The sequence below is a fragment of the Gadus morhua genome, chromosome 18 (genome assembly GCF_902167405.1).
Source record: "Gadus morhua chromosome 18, gadMor3.0, whole genome shotgun sequence".
Taxonomy (NCBI): Eukaryota; Metazoa; Chordata; class Actinopteri; order Gadiformes; family Gadidae; genus Gadus; species Gadus morhua.
The window spans coordinates 4205187-4223530 of NC_044065.1; the positions used below are offsets into that span (position 1 = coordinate 4205187).

Below are 18344 nucleotides of genomic sequence, written 5' to 3' on the forward strand. Positions count from 1 at the left end.
TTGGTTTAAATGCATGGACGCTGCTTCTGGACGGGGGGGGGGGGGGGGGGGGGGGGGGGGGGGGGGGGGGCATCATGAGACAACAACCACAGGCGACTTCAAGTGTGGAAGTGTGTATTTCATCCTCCAACCACCAGGACAACAAGTCACTGTTCAAACAATCAATTCACACGTTAACAGATTAAATATACAAAAAGTAGAAAAAAATCGTATATGTTTCATTTTGAAGGATAAACACTGGGAGATTTAAAATCTGAGTGGACTTCTCATAGCAGATCTAAGCTAGGAGCTCGACCAAGGCAACACGACCCAAGATGGAACAGAGCGTCTTTACTATCAGACAGGGTCTGAATTATATACAATAAATAAACAGAACAGGAGCAGATCCCCCAGGCCTGGGTCTCAGGTCTGGAGATCTTCCAGGCGTCGGGCTCCTCAAACCTCCAGGTCTGCAGGTCCTCCAAGCGGTTGGAGATCCTCCAGGCATTGGGCTCTTCAGCTCCTCCTGAAGGCCCGGTAGATCTTCCAGGAGTTCTGGAGGTCCTCCAGGCCTGGGTCAACTCAGACCTCCAGGCTGTTTGGAGATCCTCCAGGCTGTTTGGAGATCCTCCAGGCGTTGGGCTCCTCAGCGCCTCCTGAAGGCCCTGGAGATCCTCCAGGCGTTGGGCTCCTCGTATCGGTTGTAGAGAGGCTCCAGGCGCTGCTGCTTCTTCTGCTTGCTGAGGCGCGTGGGGTCGCCCACGCGGTAGAAGGCCGGGGCGAACTCCACCAGCCAGCGCGGGTCGATGGTGGTTACCTCCCTCATGTACTCCTTGGTGGTCAGCACCAGCTCGTGGTACACCAGCCTGGGGGAGACAGAGGGGATGTGATCCATGAAATGAATGAAATGTGAAGTCAGGAAGGTATGGGAGAGAGAGGGGAAGACATGCAGCAAAGTACCACAGGCAGGAATCAAACCCAAGTTGCTCCGGTAAGGACTGGGCCTTCAGGGTACGCCCGGTGAACCTCCCCATGAAATTAGTATTTTTAAGCAACAATCATAAAGATTAAATTAACTCAAATGTGGCAGTTTTCACTGAAACTAAGGGCAACGTTGAGGTCTCTGAACCACAAACAAGAGACGTGGCGTCCTCACCACTCGGGCTGTCGGTTGAACAGCGTGCTGGAGGGGTGCAGGTAGACCACCTGCTGGTCGATCAGCGTGCGGTAGCCCTCCTGCGGGTGCTTCCGGGCGGCGTTCCGGAAGTACCCGCTGCAGATGGCCTTCTGCACGCGCATCATGGCCTTCCCGCACGACACCACGTCCAGCTTGTGTCTGCGGAGAGACGGGAACGTTTCAGGAGCGGAACACCGAACCCCCCCCCCCCTCCCCCTCCACACTCAAAACGAGTTCAGGGGATCAACGGATCCACCAGACGGCGATGATGCTACCTGTCCATGATGCTGAGCATCTGCTTGCGGATGTCCTGCGCTCGCTTCAAGGAGCGCGCCTGGATGAAGTTCTCGAAGCACCAGGGGTTGGCGAACTTGTTGTTCTTCCAGGAGTTGTAGACGGCCAGCAGCGTGAGGTGGTCCCCCTCCAGCTGGAAGAACTTGGCTTTCTTCTGGTCGGCCTGCGGCTGCTTGTCCTGTTGGGAGAGACTCGTGGTTCTTATACGGACCCAGCAGAAGGCCCGTCCCAGGTGGACCACTAGGGGTCAGGGAACAGGATGCAGGCCTTCGTGACGGATCACCAGACCTGCTGGGTTTCTGTTCGCTCCACATGTGGTAGAACCAACAACACGATAGCACGACGATGGGAATGGGATTCAGTCAGGGTTGACCCACGAACAGATGTCCTGTTATTGAAACTAACATGTGACAGGGGGCAGGCTAAATCAGTTACCAACAAGGATTGGATATTAGCCTACTTTAATGTATAATGAGTTCTTTATCGACTTAATCAACTGAAGTTTAAATATATCCTTCCACGGTGCTTTGAGCATATCGTTTGTGCTTTGTCGAGAAAACATCTGGTCGATTGTAGTCTGACATCTGTTTTTAATGTTGGATTCGTAAAGTTTTTTGATAGGAGAGGTGTCGCGTAGTTTAAAAAGAACGCACATCTTTGGAACACTGACAGATCAGGATCCAGTGTTTAACAATGCTGTGGTTCAGGCCAAAATAAAAAGGGCCAAGAAGCCGGTGGTGCACCTTGGGTCTGTAGAAGATGTTCTGGACGGACAGCATGGAGACGATGGTGAGCATCTCCTCACTGCAGCCGAGGTGGACGGACATGATGAGCATCTTACACTGCATGGGCTCTAGAGGGAACTCAGCCATCTGGAGGAGAGAGACCAGCGTTAGAGGAGAGAGGCCAACGTGGGAGGAGAGAGACCAGCGTTAGAGGAGAGAGGCCAACGTTAGAGAAGAGAGGCCAACGTGGGAGGAGAGAGAGAGAGAGACCAGAGTTAAAGGTGGGAGGAGGAGAGAGGCAAACGTTAGAGGAGAGGGGCCAACGTGGGAGGAGGAGAGAGACCAGCGTTAGAGGAGAGGGGTCAACGTGGGAGGAGGAGAGAGACCAGCGTTAGAGGAGAGGGGCCAACGTGGGGGGAGGAGAGAGGCCAACGTGGGAGGAGGAGAGAGACCAGCGTTAGAGGAGAGAGGCCAACGTGGGAGGAGAGAGACCAGCGTTAGAGGAGAGAGGCCAACGTGGGAGGAGGAGAGAGACCAGCGTTAGAGGAGAGAGGCCAACATGGGAGGAGAGAGACCAGCGTTAGAGGAGAGAGGCCAACGTGGGAGGAGGAGAGAGCCCAGCGTTAGAGGAGAGAGGCCAGCGTTAGAGGAGAGAGGCCAGCGTTAGAGGAGAGAGGCCAACGTGGGAGGAGGAGAGAGACCAACGTTAGAGAAGAGAGGCCAACGTGGGAGGAGAGAGAGACCAACGTTAGAGAGAGGCCAACGGGGGAAGAGGAGAGAGACCAGAGTTAAAGGGGCGAGGCAAATGTGGGAGGAGAGAGACCAGCGTTAGAGGAGAGAGGCCAATGTGGGAGGAGGAGAGAGACCAGCGTTAGAGGAGAGAGGCCAATGTGGGTGGAGGAGAGAGACCAGCGTTAGAGGAGAGAGGCCAACTTGGGAGGAGAGAGACCAGCGTTAGAGGAGGAGAAAGTCCAGCGTTAGAGGAGAGAGAGAGACCAGCGTTAGAGGAGAGAGAGAGACCAGCGTTAGAGGAGAGAGACCAACGTGGGAGGAGGAGAGAGTGCAGCGTCATGGACCTGATGAATGCTACCAGTAGTCTAGGTGCTGAGAACGTTTTTGGTGATATGCAGTTTGAGAAGTTTGAGCAGTTTGAGATCTCAACTGCATATTTTATTAATTTTTTTTTAGACAAAGTGTAATGCAAAAAGTATTTCTGTTAGTATGAAGATTAATCTGGTAGAAATTTATGAAGATATCTATAAAGGAAAAAAAGTCCCATTTCCTTGTGTGATACTAGTGTCACCTATTGTGGTCAATTTCAGGACTTTCGCCCCGGATAGAGATTTTTTCACACTTCCCACGTTGTTCACTGGGGTCATATTAGTCTATAACAGTTGAGATAATCTTCGCTAAATGAAGTGCATACAAATCGTATCCAGGACCTCTAGGATTTATATGTAGGCTACGCATATTGAATGAGATATTGCCTAATTTGCATATTTTTTTACATTTTTTAGACAAAGTGTAATACAAAAAGTATTTCTCTTAATATGAAGATTCATCTGCTAAAAAAGTATGAGAATATCTAAAAAGGAAAAAAAAAGTCCCATTCACCACGTAGTGTGATACTAGTGTCACCTGTTGGTCATTTTCAGGACTTTCGTCCCGGATAGAGATTTTGTCACACATCCCATGTTGTTCACTGGGGTCATATTAGTCTATAACAGTTGAGATATTCACCGCTAAATGAAGCGCATGCAAAACTTTCTCAGCACCTAGACTATAGACAAATATAACATATCATCTACGTATATTCTTGCAACTGAACCTTTGAGACTTGGATTGGGCATCCGGCCCTTATATTCTTTATTTTTTCTTTACTCCTCGTTACTAATGAACTCGGTTGGTGGACAGGCAAACTCAGGTTTGCATATACACACACACACAGAAAAGTTTTCTGAAGCAAAAAAAAAAGGAAATTTGTTGTTGAACGTTTGCAAAAATAAATAATGAATACTACATAACTGACTGTTTTGATTGAGAATAAGCATTACGTGTTTGGTTGGTAATATTGTCGTTCATCATCAGGCCTATTCCTGCTGCAGATGAGTTGCATTCTAAAAATAGATTTGTTTTAAACGAGTACTCGATTGATCCTCGAGGAACTCGAGTTTGGAATTTACTACTGGTGCCCATCCCTAGTTGAGTCATCAGCTTATTGAATCACAGGTTCATGATTCATCCGAAGGGTTCGCCTCACCCGTCGGCCCAGCCTGGTGAGCAGGCCTTCATCGTCCAGAGCCCCCAGGGTGTACAGCTGCTCCATGGCCATGATCATTGTCTCCATGGGGGGCGAGTCCATGAAGTCGAAGGCCAGCAGGTCGTTGATCCCCATGGCCTGAGCACCAACAGAGGGACGTTTGATCAAGGTCTAGGTATTCAGCAACCACAACTTGAGCTATGGCCACAACTAGGTGGTCAGGACTAGTGATCGACCGATATGTCCGGAAAAAAATAAAAATAAAAGGGTTAATTGAGACTTGTGGGTATCTGCAGGTTTCAGCAAGTCAAATTTAAGACGTTTTAAGACCTTTTTAATACCACCTTGAATGCCCCGACAAATTGAAGACCTTGAGCTACAGTATTTAAGACCAGCATATGACATTTGTAACGAATTTAAGACTTTTCAAGGCCTTAAATTTAGAAACATGAATTTAAGACTTTTTAAGGATGCGCGGACACCCTGCTTGTAACATTTATTATCATCATTGTGTCATTTTTAGCAAAAGCAGTAGCGGCTCCAAATATCGGCTCAAGAAGATCGGCACCCCGAATCGGTCACCGGCTAAGGCCCTAAATAAAATCCATATCGGTCGATCCCTAGTCAGGACGTCTGTTCCACACCAACAGGGATATAGTTCAGAATCGGTCTCAAATCAATTCTTGCATACATATTACAACGAGGAGTAGACCCATCTGTCTCTGAAAAAGTAGAGGAGAAAGTACAGAAGGTGCCGGGCTGACCTTGAGGGACAGCACGGTGCTGGCCAGGTTGGTCCTCTGGATCTCGGGAACGTTGGTGGTCAACATCTCGTCTCTGTAGGCCCTCTCGGTGTACAGTCTGTAGCACTTCCCTGGACCCGTCCTGCCGGCACGGCCGGAACGCTGCTTGGCCTGGGCCTGGACCACACACACACATGGGAATACCGTTCAGTCTCATAGGAATACCGTTCAGTCTCATGGGAATACAGTAGAGTCCTCATGGGAATACCGTTCAGTCTCATGGGAATACAGTGGAGTCCACATGGGAATACCGTTCAGTCACATGGGAATACCGTTCAGTCACATGGAAATACTCTTCCATCACCCAACCCCCGGTGAGGTGACCACCCCCCACCCCAGGTGTAGTGACCACCCCCCCCAACCCCCCAGGTGTAGTGACCACCCCCCCCAACCCCCCAGGTGTAGTGACCACCCCCCCCCCCCAGGTGTAGTGACCACCCCCCAGGTGTTGTGACCCCCCCCCCCCCAGGTGTAGTGACCACCCCCCCCCCCCCCCCCCCAGGTGTAGTGACCACCCCCCAGGTGTAGTGACCACAGCCCCCCAGGTGTAGTGACCACAGACCCCCAGGTGTAGTGACCACAGACCCCCAGGTGAGCAGCAGCTCTTGCAGGCCCCACCTGTGAGATGGGCGTGACCACCAGCTGGTCGATGCCCGTCTTGGAGTTGTAGACGATCTGCTTGACGAAGCCGGGGTCCACCACGTAGTAGACCCCGTCGATGGTGAGGGACGTCTCCGCGATGTTGGTGGCGATGATCACCTGACAGGAAGAACCAGATTTTTTTTTATGATCAATTACGATTTAAAGGGCTCATGTCATGCCACCGGGTGTGGGTGTGATTAGCTGGCACAAGCCGTTTGAAAACCATCGTCTTCCAGTCTACCGTCTACCAGCCTACCCAGTGGACCGGAGCAAACGTTGTTTTAATTTCCGGGATCACATTCCACACTCCCGGATCCCATCCCATTCCCAACTCCTGAGTCCTGAAGCGCAGATTCAACCGTTTTAATTTCCACACTCCGTCCTGAAGCTTTGCTCCGAGCCGCTACCTTTCGGCTGGGGGGGGGTTAACGCCATGTCCTGAAAAGCAGCGTGTACCTTTCTGCTGCCCGGGGGCGCCGGGTCGAAGATGCGGGTCTGCATCTCGCTGGGCAGGGCCGAGTACACGGGCAGGATGATGAGCTCCGGGACGTCCGGCCCCAGGGACTTCATCCTCTCGTACAGGATCTCACACGCCGTGTCGATCTCCTCCTGACCCGTGAGGAACACCAGGACGTCCCCTGGGGAGAGGAGGAGGAGGAGGAGGAGGAGGAGGGGGGGAAGAGGGGAGGCAGAGAAGACGGATTTGACCAGGTGCTTTTATTTTATTGTTGCGTCAAGTGACAGAGCTGACAACATAAACAGCTGTCTGTCTGTCATCAGCTGTCATCCTATCCTTTCCTTTCCTCTCTCCCCCCCCCCCCCCCCCCCCCCCCCCCCCCCGACTTGTCAAGACACCACGTTGAAGCAAACACGAAAATAAAAAAGTATTCTGGGATATTAACTTAAAAAAAAGAGACCAGCCTAACACAAATCATGCGACCCACATACAGTGTGGCCACGTGCCAACAAGCTTTCCCACAGAAAAACTAATTTACTTCAGTTGAACTGGATCGAATCTCCTGATGTGGACGTCCTGGGTCTTACCTTGGTCTCAGTGAAGTGGAGAACATCTTATACCCCTAACCTAACCCAGAACTGGAGCGAGGAGGACCTGGGTCACAGTGAGGAGGAGAACCTTTAATAACCCTAACCTAACCCAGACCCAGCCTTTAGGACCTGGGTCTCACCTGGGGGCTCTGTGAGGTGGATCTGCATGACGGTGATGAGGGCGGCGTCCAGGTAGTCCGTCTCGGGCTCCTTGCAGTACAGGACCTCCACGGGGAAGGTCCTCCCGGGGATGGTGAAGATGGGAGCCTCGAAGAAGTATTGGGAGAACTTGACCGCGTCCAGCGTGGCCGACGACACGATGAGCTTCAGGTCTTTGCGCTTCAGGATCGTCTGAACGCAGAGCAGAGCGGGTGGCGTTCATGTTTATTACAAGTACTAAATAATGTTACTGCCGCTACTCAACAGACGCATGTATCCACCCCACGCAGATCCACATCTGTCTTCTCAGACATTGGGGATCCGACACAGATCCCAGAGCAGTTTGGCTGGGAGACAAACACCCCAGCTGTTGCTGCTGCTTGCTACTAATGCTGCTGCTACTAGGGCTACTATTACTTCTGCAGCTACTAGTGTTGCTGCTGCTACTACTTCTAGTGCTCCTAGTGCTGCTACTAGTGCTAATGCTGGTGCTGCTGCTACTACTAGTGCTTTAGCTGCTACTGTTGCAACTTCTAGTGCTAATGATGCTACTGTTGCTACTTCTAGTGCTAACGCTGCTGCTGGTAGCGCTTCTGCTGCTACTGTTGCTACTACTAGTGCTAATGCTGTTACTGCCGCCTCCCGAGTCTGGGCCCCACAGAGAGACCTCAGCCTCTCCCCCAGAGTCGGGGCCCCAAAGAGGCCCCAGCCTCTCCTCCAGAGTCGGGGCCCCACAGAGAGGCCCCAGCCTCTCCTCCAGAGTCGGGGGGCCCCACACCGAGGCCCCAGCCTCTCCTCCAGAGTCGGGGGGCCCCACCCTCTCCTCCAGAGTAGGGGCCCCACACGGAGGGCCCGCCCTACCTTCTTGAGCAGGCCGAACAGCGTGTCGGTGTGGATGGTCCTCTCGTGGGCCTCGTCCAGCATGATGAGGGAGTACAGGGTCATGTCGGGGTCCAGCAGGCACTCCCTCTGCAGCATGCCGTGGGTCATGTACTTGATGACCGTCTCCGGGCTGGTGCAGTCCTCGAAGCGGATGGTGTAGCCCACCTGGGAGGACGGAGACGGGACACACCTTCAATCAAACGGCTCCCACTGGCTTTGACCGTCATTCATCACGACCCAGACGCGGCCTGTCGACGGTCCAACCTCCTAGCCCAGACAGTAAGACACTAGGTGCGTTTCGATCCCCGAAATTTAATGCGAACTTAGTATTAAGTATCGAATCAGTAAACGGTGATGGAAACACCAAAATTCGCATCAAAATCCTCTAATTCGCAAAAAAGTTTATCCGCTCGCTTTAGGTGGTTTTTGAGAAATGCGAAACAGAGTAAATTCGCAAAATGGGAGATGGAAACACATTTTGCGAATCAGCTGTGACGCAGCGAACTTTGAACACACAGGACTGACAGTCTTTCCGATTTCCGCATAACGACCGGCCATAGCAACCCTGCCGACATCAACGTGTAACGTCACCCTATTCCGCTGCAACCACTTGATGGAAACGCACCTAATTCAAATTACTTTTTTGCGAACTTTCTAAAGATTTGCATCACCTTTTAGATGGAAACGCAGCTAGTGAAGCAGTAAGACGCTCCAGACCCTGTAGCCCACTCACTTATATACACCTATACATGCTAAGTCAAGGCAAGGCAATTTTATTTGTGTAGCGCATTTCTTACATCAAGCAGTTCAATGAGCTCTAGCGGTTCAATGTGCTACTGCTAACCCTACAAAAGGGACCACAATGGAAATAAGACCATGGGATTATTTGTGCTATCCTTTCGACCTGATGTACATTTGCATGCTTACCTTTGTGCATGTGTCAACAAAGAATTTCAATCAATAAAGATTGAATTTCAATTAATCAATCAGTAAGACCCTGTGTAGCAGTAAGACCCTGCATCAGTAAGACCCCGTAGCAGTAAGACCCTCAGGAAACCCACCTCCTGGCCCAGACAGCAACCGTACTCCTCAGACACCCTCTTGGCCACAGACATGGCGGCCACTCGACGGGGCTGGGTGCAGCCGATCTTGCCCCGGGCGGTGTAGCCCGCCTCCGCCAGGTACTGGGTGATCTGGGTGGTCTTCCCGGACCCCGTCTCCCCGACCACGATCAGGATCTGGTTGTCGTGGACGGCCTGTGGGAATATAAGAACATGGTTGTTTCTGCTCAAAACGTGTTCTAGTTAAGTCTCTCATTAAAGCTTACCTTTTTTATTAGAAACAATGGTTTAACGGATCATTGAGGAGCAATGACTTCTTGAAAGTAAAAGTCAACTTTATTGACAATTTCAAAATATGTGCCAGGCATAAAGAGTGCAATAAGAACAAAAGGATAAAATAAGGTCAAATAAGTAATATTTACAATGAATACATTCTAAATCGTGCAAAAGGGTAAGGCAAAACAAAACGGTATATTAAAAACATAAATTAATTTAAAAAAGGTAAATAAATGGAAATCTGCAATATGAGGAACATTATTTACAATACGTGCTACATGCAATAAACGTAAGAAATTAAAAGTATACATTTTAAGGGCATTTCGGTGTATACATTTTGGGGGCAAATGTTTGCTGTAGAAACCGTTCTTCTTTAGTGTTCTTATTTTCCATACCCATCTGTTCAGTCTTCCAAAGCAGCAGAGAGGCAGACTGCCTGTGTGGTGGAACCTCCTACCTGGACTAGCTCCTCCTTCAGCTTGTAGATGGGAAGGCTGGCTCTCTGCTCCAGGATGGTGAGCTCCGTCTTCTTGCCGTAGGACATCTGGTTCCCCCCGAAGGCGTAGCGCTTCCACTCGGGGAGATCCACCGGCATGGCCCCGATCCCCCGCATGTTGGCCGCGATCTGCCGCCCCTCGTCTGCAGAGGGAGAGCCCACGTTATCACGAGGAACCGACGTTTAACACGTTATCACGAGGAACCGACGTTTAACACGTTATCACGAGGAACCGACGTTTAACACGTTATCACGAGGAACCGACGTTTAACACGTTATCAGGAGGAACCGACGTTTAACACGTTATCAGGAGGAACCGACGTTTAACACGTTATCAGGAGGAACCGACGTTTAAAGCGTTATCAGGAGGAACCGACGTTTAACACGTTATCAGGAGGAACCGACGTTTAACACGTTATCAGGAGGAACCGACGTTTAACACGTTATCAGGAGGAACCGACGTTTAACACGTTATCAGGAGGAACCGACGTTTAACACGTTATCACGAGGAACCGACGTTTAACAGGCTATCACGAGGAACCGACGTTTAACACGTTATCAGGAGGAACCGACGTTTAACACGTTATCACGAGGAACCAACGTTTAACACGTTATCACGAGGAACCGACGTTTAACACGTTATCACGAGGAACCGACGTTTAACACGTTATCACGAGGAACCGACGTTTAACACGTTATCAGGAGAAACCGACGTTTAACACGTTATCACGAGGAACCGACATTTAACACGTTATTAAGAGGAACTGACGTTTAACACGTTATCACGTGGAACCGACATTTAACAGGTTACATATTATACCACCAGGTGTGAGTGATTAGCCGTTACAAGCCGTTTTGAAAATCTGCCTCTTCTGACGTCATAAGTGGCCGTGTCCACCTAGATGTATGCTGGATAGATCAGTCTATCGGCCTACCCAGTGGACCGCAGCAAGCGTTGCTCATCTATCAGTCATACACCTAGGTGGACACGCCCAATTGTGGTGTCCGAAGAAGCCGATTTCTAACGGCTTGTAACGGCTAATGTGGTGGTCTGGTGGTATAATATGGCAGCTAGACAGACTACCAGAGCCGGATTCTACATTTGCATTTTGTGTGACAATGTCTTTAGAGAGATTGTGTTGCGATAAGGAACAAAGTCTATGACACATTTGGCTATCCACTACCCTATGAAGCCGTTGTTGTTGGCTCTCTACTGAAGAGGAAGATAAAGACCAGTTCCGGCCGGATCCGACTCGACCCTTCTATGGCTTTTTAGTCAGGCCACTCTGAATGATTATCACTTCCTTCACGGCTCCGTCTGCGTCCCCCGTGACTCACCAGCGGGTCTGGGAGCAGCAGGAGCTGGTCTCCCACATGAGCTCATGCTTGACCCCCCGGGCCATGACGAGATCCAGACCCCAACACACATTAAGCCCGCTCCAGATCTCCAGCCTACTCCCCGGCCCTGATAAGACATCTCCGAGTCCAGCGGTGCGGCCGCAACCCAGGATCTGGCCCGAGACGGATCGCTTTCTGCTTTTCATTAGCTTCTGATCCATCATCCTCTCCCCCCCCTCCCCCCCCCCCCCCCCCCCCTCGCTCACTTCCTTCCCCCCGGCCGCCATTTTAATTAACTGCCGAGCAATAAATACAAACTAACATGAGAGACTTGAGGGAACTGGTTCTCATTGATGACGCTTGAAAATGCAGCGCAGACTCTACGACAACCACCTGTTCAGTTCCGTCTAATTTGTGATTTAGTGAAACGGACGTTTCAGTGATTTTTACAATTCAGAATCAGCTTTTACGTTACCGTTTGGACAGCATTCTGACTGTAGTCGGGGGCGTACGGTCAGGCATGGGGGCGGGGCTTGCATGAGTACGGGGCTTAGAGTCAGGTTCAGGGGCGGGGCTTAGAGTCTGGCATGGGGGCGGGGCTTACAGGCGGGCATGGGAGGCGGGGCTTACAGTCGGGCATGGGGTCGATCCAGTTCTTGTTGAGGCCCGTGGGGATGGAGTCCATCTCCACGTTCCGGACCTGTTGCTTCAGCTCCCGCCTCTCCTTGGCCAGGGCGCTCTGCATCATGGCCGCCTGGGACAGGGAGCCGTCCGGGTTCTGGAGGACGGGGGATGGGACACGGGACACGGGACACGTCAGGGGACGTGAAGCAACGCAAGGAGGGCGTGATTCGGAATGATGTAGCGGACCATAGAGCAAGAGGACAGACGTCTGCTAGTTTGACTCATTATATCAGCACATACATCAGTATGTAGACATACAGAAGACACATGAAATGTCAAGTGATGTGAAACAATAAGTACCCCCAGCCCGTTCTGCCGGCGATTTGAATTCGCCCTGCAGCAGGGGCTGGAGAGGAGCAATACATTTCTTTCTGCTTCCGATCCGCTATTACGGGAGCCAACCAACAAGCTGGCTTTTCCCCCCGGCGCGCTATTGGCTGGTTTAACACAATGACGACAGGGAAGCGACGACAAGCAGCCAATCGCATGATAGTCATTTGAACTAGGCCCGTTGGTCACGCCTCTTGTGCTGAAGAAAATGACAGCAGCCTCCCCAGACCAACGTGCAATCTACAATTGATCTTGGTCTGGCGATACCCAGACTAGTGAAACAACGCAAGAAGGCTGTGATTAGGAATGACATCAACGATGGAGCAAGGGGACAGACGCCTGCTGGTTTGACTCAAGATATCAGTACATAGAGTACATCCGTTCGTACATCAGTACATGCATCAGTACAAGGATCAGTACATACATCAGTACACACATCAGTACATATACAGTACATCAGCAATGCCACGCATGTTTTAAGGTTGCATCGCTGTTTTGAGGCGATAAACATGTTACCTTAACGATTTTAACAGGACTCAGGTTCATGGTCCACTTGGTCTGTCCACGCAGGAACGGAGGCTCTTCCTCCACCAGATCCACATCCAGGTCTTCATCTGTTGGGCCCAGCAGGTCATGGACAACCGGTTTACATTCTTCCCTTCCAACGCAGACTCACCATAGTCGGAGCAGAGACGGGACATGAAGACGAAGCCTTACCCTCTTCGTCGTTAATGTTGGGCATGATTCCCGTCTCCTCGTCGAATTCGGGGAACTCCTCTTTTGGAAGCACGTTAGCCGCGATCATCTAAGGAGGAGGAGGAGGAAGAGGAGGAGGAGACTGATTTACTATTAAATGGTAAATGGTCTGCATTTATACCACGCTTCTTTAACGAGTGGCCACTCAAAGTGCTTTACAATATTGCTTCACATTCACCCGTTCATGCACACATTCACCCGTTCATGCACACATTCACAGACAGACGGCGGGGACAACCATGACAGCCAGCTCGGGGGGGTTAGGTGCGAGGGGCTCATCAAAGGTTCACAACCACCACAGGTCCACAACCACCGTAGGCGAACAGCTCCGTTTCTCACACTCACACTCTGCACCGGCTCCTCGTCTCGGTTGGGTGAACCGTCAGTCCCGCTGACCAGCCCGCGCCTTGATCCAGTCTTTTAATTCACCGTGTGTATATATATATATATATCTCCAAAAGTGTTCCCTTACCGAAATGTCTGCGCAACGTGTGTCCGTCGGGTTACTTTCCTTTACCGGACTCTCACTGGCTGACTCCTGAGACTCTCCCCTCGGTCTCAAACTCTGAGAGTCCTGCCCCCTCAGCTGTTGCTACTCACTGTGATGAGCCCCTCAACACCGCCCCCTCTGTGTGACGTCAGTACTAACCCTTACGCCTTGTTGTTCACACTAAATGCGTCAGTCGGCGGATGGCCGAGGGCGTGTCTGACGTATAGGGGACTAGTCTTTGTAGACGCATACTACAGCCAATCAAATCTCCTCCCTCTACTAAGCCGATGTGTGGATAGTGATACAGAAAACGCGAGTGTCCAGGAAACGCGAGTGTATTTGCATAACCACGATCTGATTGGCCGACGGATCCGGCGCTGCCTGAAAAGTTGAACATTTCTCAACTTTTTGACACAGGCCACGGAGCCAAATGGACGGACGGACCCACAATGCACTTCGTGAGTGCCCCATGCAAAGTCACTGAGATCCGTTGATGGACGGAGGTAGTGTGAACAAGCCCTTACGCTTTGTTCACACTACATGCGTCCGTCGACGGATGGGGGCTTTTTGACGTATCCATGTGTTTTTCCGGGTTGTATTACAAAGGCGATTTAATTGGATAGTGTCCTTGCGTATATTTGCATAACGCAGTCTGAGGTAGTGTGAACAAGCCCTTAGCCTAAGCACACGCTACCATACCGTAACAGTAGGGAGTTGGCCTACCTGCTTGATCTCCCACTTCTCCAGGTCGGTGATCTTGGACAGCCTCTTGCGCTCCGTGGGGTTCTCCTCCAGCTCCAGAACGCTGGGGTCCACGGGCCGGTCCGGGTTCCTCATGGCCTCGTCCGCCGGCCCCAGGTCCATGTTCCTCCTCCTGTTGGGGTTCAGGTCCTCTCCCGTGTGCTGGTCCACGTCCTGAAGGGGGGGGGCGGGGGTGATAGATGAATGTTCAATAACTCTTTTATCTACAGATATTTAGGCCTCATTGGCCCCGCTCTCTTCCTCATCATGTGGTTTGGTGAATGCTCGATATAAGCAGGGAGAGAAAAAGAGTAAAAGGCCGAAATATCCGATGATAAGAGAGGATTGAATCCAAACAGAGTCCAACTGCCCTGAGCCCCGGTGGCGGTCCTCACCTTCATGCTGAGACTGGCCTTGGTGCCGGTGAACGACAGCACTTTGACCTTCACCTTCTGCCCCTTGGTGACCACGTCGGACATGTTTGCGATGCGCCCTTCTTTACGGAGCTCTGAGATGTGCACCAGGCCTTCCCAACGCTTCCTGCAAAGGCGCGCACAACGTTACCTACGTGTTGGTCCGCATGCACATCACCGTCATCGTGGGGCAAAAAGCCTTTATCTCTACTGCATAAAATGTGATCTATGCAAGAGTCCAGCGTCGTCAAGAGAGAGACAGGGAAGAAGCCCAAACATCGCCCCTCTCTGCTCCCTGCCTCCATACTTCCGCCGTCATTGAGAAGAGGGGGTTGCATTTCACACACCTGTGATTGGCAACCAAGATTAATAACGCAAACCAATCAGGGACGAGACACCCTGATTGGCCAGTAGGAGGAGTAGTGGGTCTCAGAGAGCCAGGCGCATCCAACAGAACAGATCTAAGCGCATTACACTCACTTATAGCTAATGGTCGTACAGAAATCACTGAAATAAAAGCTGTTGAATGTTAAACCCAGCCCCTTGGACTGATGCATCCCCATGGGTGCACAGGGAGGCTGACGTTCCCATTGGAGCTGTGGCTCAATGCAGGGAGCGAACCATGAAGACAGAAACAGAACGCTGCCACTGACCTCAGCCCCTCCAGCTGGACGAAGCAGCCGAACTGCATGATGCTGCTGATCTTCCCGTTGTAGATGTCCCCCACCACCGGCTCGTCTGGCGGGGGGCGGTCCACGATCTGATCGTTGAAGCGGTTCGGGTCCCGTTCCTCCGGTTCCTTCCCGTGGTCCCCCTCGGCCTCGCGGCGCGGGCTAGGGGTGCGGTCGCGGCGCGGGCTGGGGCTGCGGTTGCTCCAGCGGGACGCCCGCTTCCCATGGCGCTTGAAACCGCCGCCGCCGTCCCGCTCCCTGGACCGGGACCGGGAGCGGGACCGGGAGCGGGACCGGGAGCGAGGGCGCCCGTTACCTCGGCCCGCTTCCCGCTCTCGCCTGGCGTGCCCGGGCGGCTCCTGGTCCCACCTGCAGGAGGAGAACCGTGCTCAGTCCAGACTAGAGGAACGGTCTAGCTCTGAGCCACCATCATGTGGTTCTGCTGTTATTGCCAGATAGCCGGTCGTTTGTGAGCCGGTTCAGGAGCTGGCTCAGGAAGGTAGACAGCGGACCTCAGGGTTCAAACACAACGCCTTTATGCTGGGATTCAAACACCAGAACCACCACACTAGACTACAGAGAGCAGTAGAATAGTAAAATAAAACACTCCGTTCTCTTGTAACTGCTTCTGTTGAAGAAGTCGTATGCTAGTGGAATCGGTTTTACATTATGCATAAATCTCCTAGAGAGCTTTAAGTCTCTATCTTACATTTAGATTAAGGGCATTTAGCTGACTCTTTTACCCAAAGCGACTTACAATAATGCCGCTTTTCCACCGCACATGTAGCTCGACTCGACACGACACGACTCGACACGACTCGACACGGTAGCAGCGCGGGTCCTTTTCCACCGCAAATAGTACCTCCGGGACGTGGGCGGGGTCGGCTGCGTGAAAGGGCCGTGACGTATTTTTGTACGCGACGCAAACAACACCTACGTAACCCACACATGGACAGAACCCACATAACAACAATGGAGAACATCGATGCGATGGTATTCGTGTTCATATTATTAGCTGGCATGTTGAAGAAGTGGAATATGTTGGCTGCGGCGCTGCTATGGCTGTTACCAGCATGGTTGCCATGTCGCTCTCGTGACTTCGTCACACTCTCTGGCCAATCAGTGGCCGGCCGTCTGCCGACGTCACCTTTTAGCATCGGCTCAGCCGCTTGGAACCTAGAGCGAGGCGGTACTAGAAAAAGCAGCCACTTCAGGTACCAGATACCATGTTTTCGCGGTGGAAACGCAAAAAATGCGAGCTGAGTCGAGTCGTGTCGAGCTGGTACCATGCAGTGGAAAAGCGGCATAAGTACATTTGTCAGAAGAACAGAAACAACAATATATCACTGTCGGTACAGTAGGGATGTTCATAGAATTGTTAGTACTGCCAAGCACTAACAATCGCTAGATTAATCCATTCACCAAAGATAGCTAGGATAAGACATTACAAAATGCTAAGTAATATTATTAAGTGCAAGGACGTATAACATACAATAAGTGCGTACATTACATTTCATAACATCCCACCTGTTCTTCTTCTTGCTGCTGGTGCTGCTGCTGCTGCTTGTGGCTGCGCTGGGCATCAGCATCTCCAGCTCCTTCATAGCCGCTGCCGCCACACTCTCATCGTCCTTCTCCCGCTGTGGAGGGGCAACCTGGAGGCACAGAAAACCTTAGGCATGGTATATTGTAAATGGACTAGAGTAAGTTATTTCGCTTTTCTAAACAGTGGCCACACAAAGCGCTTCACAATATTGCCTGACATTCATCCATTCGTGCACACATTTTCACAAAGACGGCAGTGTCACGCAGGGTGACAGCCAGCTCTTCGGGAGCAGTCAGGGTGACGCATCTTGCTCAGGGACACCTTGACACACTAGCTAGGTGGAGCCGGGGATCGAACCGGCAACCTTCCGGTTACCAGCCAACCCGCTATACCTCCTGAGACACATTTCGCCCTGCTCAGGCTCATCTAAAACATGCAAACACCCCCTCTCATGTTATGAGACGGCGGATTTTTAAATCTCCACGCATAAAAGAAACGTGGTTAGGTCGGCGCTCACCTTCCACATGGGGTCGTCTGGCTTGCAGAGAGCAGGGAACACGTCCTTCAGCTTGTCCTTATCACTCTTTGGTTTGGCCTCGGACCCTGTCAATCACACAGAGAAAACGTTAAGACCCCAGCGACACCAGTTGTGTTGACGTTGTGTTATGGATTGTGGGTTTACCTCTGCTTGTAGATGGGGGGGCTTGCATGGTTTGGATGAGCCTGAGTAGGTTACCAATGAGGGTATCCTGTGGAAGATGAACAGCGTGTTAACCCACTGCATATCCTCACATGCACACACAACACAAATACAAGACCCCTCTGAGGGGACATTAAAAGATGAAGGGGTGCGGACACTTACTGCAAAATCAGCTCCATTCTTCAGAAGAACCGCTTTAAAGCTGTCAAATGTCGTGTGTTTCTCAGCGAGGTTGATGATAAATTCCGCTTTAAGAGAGAATGAAAAACGTGAGCTCTAAGTTCAGCTGCAGGTTAGTGATGTTACAGTAAACGAGTCAGATGAGGGTAACTTGCATACGTAAAGAAACGCTAAACACACATAAAACCCCGAGCCAACCTCCACTCACCAAGATCCTTCTCGCTGATTCCGAGATGATTCTCTAACTCCGTACATACTTTGGACACCAAGGATAAATACTCCAGACGTTTTATTTCCAGTTCCGCCATCTTTGATGTTTAGACCGGAGCTGACTGCAGGTTAGGTTCTTCGTCGAAATTGTTTGATAAATGTGGCATTGATGCTGCCCCCTAGAGGCCGGCTGCGGTGCTGCTGTACTGATACCCCCTAGAGGCCGGCTGCAGGCTGCAGGATAACTTCTAGACGACCTTCATTGTTTGAGATCGCTGTTACCATGGAAACGTTTACCGCCGGCGCGAAAGTCAAGCCGTCGGTTACTGTGACCAATGAACTCGATCGTTTTTACAGAGCCTGCATGACTATCCTTTCTGAAACGATGGGTATTTAATTTTTTTTTTTAGAGATGAGGACCAGTGTCAAAATGGGTGAAAACCTGTTCCAATCCGGCCATGTACTAGACTGTAGAGTTCGTGAT

General features: G+C 51.2%; 1 protein-coding gene across 1 annotated transcript; it reads right to left on the bottom strand.

Annotated features, from left to right (window-relative positions):
• Nucleotides 1-97: 97 nt before the first annotated feature.
• Nucleotides 98-18008, bottom strand: LOC115531431 (ATP-dependent RNA helicase DHX8). The gene is made up of 23 exons (XM_030340696.1): nucleotides 17859-18008; nucleotides 17633-17718; nucleotides 17453-17519; nucleotides 17288-17373; nucleotides 16752-16879; nucleotides 15207-15593; nucleotides 14536-14680; nucleotides 14123-14314; nucleotides 12871-12958; nucleotides 12670-12767; nucleotides 11770-11917; nucleotides 9763-9944; nucleotides 9030-9224; nucleotides 7948-8133; nucleotides 7068-7278; nucleotides 6337-6518; nucleotides 5857-5997; nucleotides 5200-5355; nucleotides 4436-4573; nucleotides 2194-2322; nucleotides 1432-1628; nucleotides 1136-1315; nucleotides 98-845 (listed from the first exon to the last, which is right to left on the bottom strand). The coding sequence occupies exons 1-23, from the start codon at nucleotides 17956-17958 to the stop codon at nucleotides 626-628; spliced, it is 3642 nt and encodes a 1213-aa protein (XP_030196556.1). The 5' UTR covers nucleotides 17959-18008; the 3' UTR covers nucleotides 98-625.
• Between the last annotated feature and the right edge of the window lie 336 nt (nucleotides 18009-18344).